This window comes from Octodon degus, unplaced genomic scaffold, assembly GCF_000260255.1.
Source record: "Octodon degus isolate 3935 unplaced genomic scaffold, OctDeg1.0 scaffold00093, whole genome shotgun sequence".
Lineage (NCBI taxonomy): Eukaryota > Metazoa > Chordata > Mammalia > Rodentia > Octodontidae > Octodon > Octodon degus.
In genome coordinates this window covers 8,005,390-8,008,857 of record NW_004524669.1, presented here as the reverse complement: position 1 = coordinate 8,008,857, position 3,468 = coordinate 8,005,390, and the positions used below count along the sequence as shown (strand labels likewise).

At 42.5% G+C, this 3,468-nt stretch overlaps 2 protein-coding genes across 6 annotated transcripts in view; one reads left to right on the top strand and one right to left on the bottom strand.

Annotated features, from left to right (window-relative positions):
- Nucleotides 1-3,468, top strand: part of Sirt3 (sirtuin 3) — a 27,367-nt gene that overhangs the window by 22,424 nt on the left and 1,475 nt on the right. For 2 of the 5 annotated variants that reach the window (XM_023722801.1, XM_023722798.1), the window contains exons 5-7: nucleotides 947-1,108; nucleotides 1,601-1,636; nucleotides 2,657-2,866. In XM_023722801.1, coding sequence (XP_023578569.1) covers nucleotides 947-1,108; nucleotides 1,601-1,636; nucleotides 2,657-2,866 — 408 coding nt within the window. The remainder of the gene's footprint in view (nucleotides 1-946; nucleotides 1,109-1,600; nucleotides 1,637-2,656; nucleotides 2,867-3,468) is intronic. The other 3 variants (XM_023722802.1, XM_004638023.3, XM_023722800.1) reach the window with 2 other exon arrangements.
- The window catches only part of Ric8a (RIC8 guanine nucleotide exchange factor A), an 11,971-nt gene continuing 8,577 nt past the window's right edge, over nucleotides 75-3,468 (bottom strand). The window contains exon 10 of the mRNA XM_023722797.1: nucleotides 75-122. Coding sequence (XP_023578565.1) covers nucleotides 110-122 — 13 coding nt within the window. The 3' untranslated portion in view covers nucleotides 75-109. The remainder of the gene's footprint in view (nucleotides 123-3,468) is intronic.

Sequence of the window (3,468 nt, the reverse complement as noted above, 5' to 3'; positions counted from 1 at the left end):
ACACTGCATATATTCTTCTTAGTGGTTAATTGCTGTACAAGATGCAGACTTGAGATCCTATTTACAAACACCATCATTTTGGTGATTTCTTTTGTCTGTGTTCAGCTCATTAACACCTGGTTCTATTATAGAGAATAAAGTCCTTCTGTTGAGTTTTAATTTTGTTTACTTTTTTATTTCTAGAAGTTCTCTTTGGTTCTTTTTCAAGTCAATCACATTTTTAGTAGTTTTCTAGTTTTAATAGATATTTTAAGCTTGTAGGGGTTTTTTGCTTTAATTTAAATATAGAATTTTATTATTTATAGCTCATAATATCTGAATTCCTTGGTGGGTCTCTTTCTTGTGATTATTGTATGCTTATTCTTGCTGGATTAAGTTTGCTAAAACAAATCTCATCAATCATGAAAAAAAGAGAACCAGATGTCTTCCACCTTCTTTCCATTTTCATCTTTACCAGGATGTTGGCTCAAGATGCATTAACAGTACATTAACCTGCTTTACCACAGCCTAAAAGCAATCTTTGGCAGGTATTGTTACCCCTGTAAGCGCCAGCCAGTGAGCTGAAGCTGACTGAATGTCTTCCAGGGCTGAAGTGGTAGCCTGCTCATTACAGCTCAAACCAGGCACATGGTTTCTGTTGCCCCTGACTATTGGTCATATGTCCACACAGCACCATTGGAGGACTGTAGTCCTACAGGTATTCATTTGACATGACCCAAGTGGAGAGTGAGATTAGACATGGAGCCTGAGGGAAAATTTGTAGGTGAAACCATGTGCTGTCCAGGATTATATGAAACAGTTGGCAAATGTTGGTAATTGGTGAAGCTGGGCATGTGTTAATTCATCAAACTGTCAGCTTTTGTGCATGTTTCAAACTTCCTTGAGAAGTTGTGCTTTTTCTTCCTAAAGGAACTTTCTTTGGGCCCACCTTTTCTTTCATCCCCAGGCTGATGTGATGATGGACAAGGTCCCCTGTTGCCCAGTTTGCACTGGCATTGTGAAGCCTGACATTGTGTTCTTTGGGGAGCCGCTGCCTGAGAGGTTCTTGCTACATGTGCTTGATTTTCCCATGGCAGATCTGCTGCTCATCCTTGGGACCTCCCTGGAGGTTTGTCAGAAGGCCTGTGGGGAGTGGGCTGAAGGATAAGGAGGCAAGTGTGTCTCTCAGAGGGGTGCATATGTGTGCATGTAGATGGCACTGCAGGCCATGTAGAAGTCTGGGAAGTGTAGTGGGAAGAGTTGGAAGGGTGGGCTAGCTGTTGAGGCCAGATCAGAAAGACTAGTACCATGCTAGGACCAGTGATAAACTTGAAAGGAACTGAGCCAGGGACAGAGCTGACCCTTGTGCCTGGACACCGGATGCCAGTCGTATAGAAAGCAGGGGAGAGATTTTGGGTTTCTACAAGAATGAAATTCCTGAGGTTGAGACTATAAGCTCAGCAGCGGAGCACCTGCCCGGCAAATTCAAGGTCTTAAGTTCAATTCATGGTACAAAAAAAAAAAAAAAAAAAAAAAAATCAGAGAAAAAAAGGTAAAACCGGTTTTTTCTTTTTTTTTTTTTTTTTTTTTTTTTTTTTTTTTTTTTTTTTTTTTTTTTCAGAATCAGGGATTGAACTCAGGCCCCTGTGCTTGCCAGGCAAGCACTTATTCTACTAAACTACTTACTTTTCTTTGGATTGCATATTGGCATATCTTGCCTATTTTTCATTGGGTTATAAATTAGCAACAGAAATTATTTTATAAATTACATGTTTATGAATTAGTTTATCAGTTAGAAATATAAACTAAAAAAAATTTAAAAAGAAATATAAACTCACATATACTGTCTATAGTGATTTTTTTTACATTTTAAAATTTTCTATGGTAATTTGTGTTGGTACTAAAATGACAGTATTTACAGAGTCAAATCTGTTGAATTCCTTTGTCTTATTAGACTTCAGTTGTGCTTAAAACTCCTTTTATCTCCTTACCTGTAAAGCCTATTTTCTTCAAGAACATTTAAATCTTTAATGCATTTGAAATTTTTTTCAATGAAAGGTGGGAATTGATAATTTACCTCCCAGTTTTGATATCATCTATTATTTTACCTTTTTTTTTGCGGAACCGGGGATTGAACTCAAGCCCTTACGTTTGCCAAGGAAGTGCTTATTCTACTGAGCCATCTCCCCAGCCCCAATTTACCCTTTTTTAAAAACATTGTTACTTATGAAAGAAACTTTCATTTGAGAGCCTGTGTAGAAGCCTGATGGCTTGGCATTCGGCCTCCCTGGCTTCATCTGGTAATGACAGGATATGGAATAGTACTCAGCCCTGTCGGATCCTGCAGGGGCTGTGGCTCCTCTGCCAGGTAGGAGACAAGTGTAGCAGAGGCTGCTAGCAGGGGCAGTGTGGTATAGTAGGTAGGGCAAGGAGAAAGAAGATGCTTGCAGGCAGAGTGCAGCTGCAGGTGGGACGGAGGTGGTGAGAGGCCAAGGCAAATATACCAGAAGAGGAAAGGGAGGCATGGGAGGAAAAGGCTATCCAGACTAAGTAGGAAGCTCCGCATGTCCCAGGTTCTGGCTCTCATCTCCTACCTATCAAGGCCTCTGTGGCTGTGGCATCATACCCTGATGGTTCATTGGGTGGACCATGTTCTTGCATTTGTGCTGTTTTTCAGGTGGAACCTTTTGCCAGTTTGTCTGAGGCTGTACGTGGCTCAGTGCCTCGACTGCTCATCAACCGGGACCTAGTGGGACCCTTTGCTTGGCATCCTCGCAGCAGAGATGTGGTCCAGCTAGGGGATGTGGTTCACAATGTGGAAAGGCTGGTGGAGCTTCTGGGCTGGACAGAAGAGCTGCAGGACCTTGTCCAGCGGGAAACTGGAAAGGTACAGGCCATAAAGCTCTGGGGTCTGTTCCACTTACAGTGAAGCACTATTGGCCGTAACGGTTTAACTGCTGGTGTTGCTATGAATTTTGACTGAGCTCTGAGTTGGACCCACTGCCAGCACTGAGAGGAACATTCCTGCTCCCAAGGTCTCACAGTGAATAGTGGCTCTAGGCAGTTTCTGTTACTCCACAGGCTACTGCCTTTTGCTCTCCTCTGAGGCTCTGGACAGCTGAAATGCTCTGCATCACCAGTAGTTTTGGGAAACAGTGAGTGTGAGGTGTTGTCTGTTACCACCCACTGAGGGAAAACCAGAGAGGCTTGCTTTCTAGATTTCACTCTTCCCCGAACAAGTGAAATCATGGAAAATGCTGGTTCCTGTGAAAATCATTAACACGTTTAGCTTCAGCAATCAGAGATAGTTTTACAATAGGTAGCATTAGCAGTGGAAGCCTAGTTTTAAGCTTACGGACAGATAGAAGACTGCCCATGGATTTCATAAGAATATACTGCAGGGGCTGGTGAGATGGCTCAGTGGTCTAAAGCACCTACTTAGAACAAGCTTAGCAAAGTACAGGGACCGCGGTTCAATCCCCCAGCACC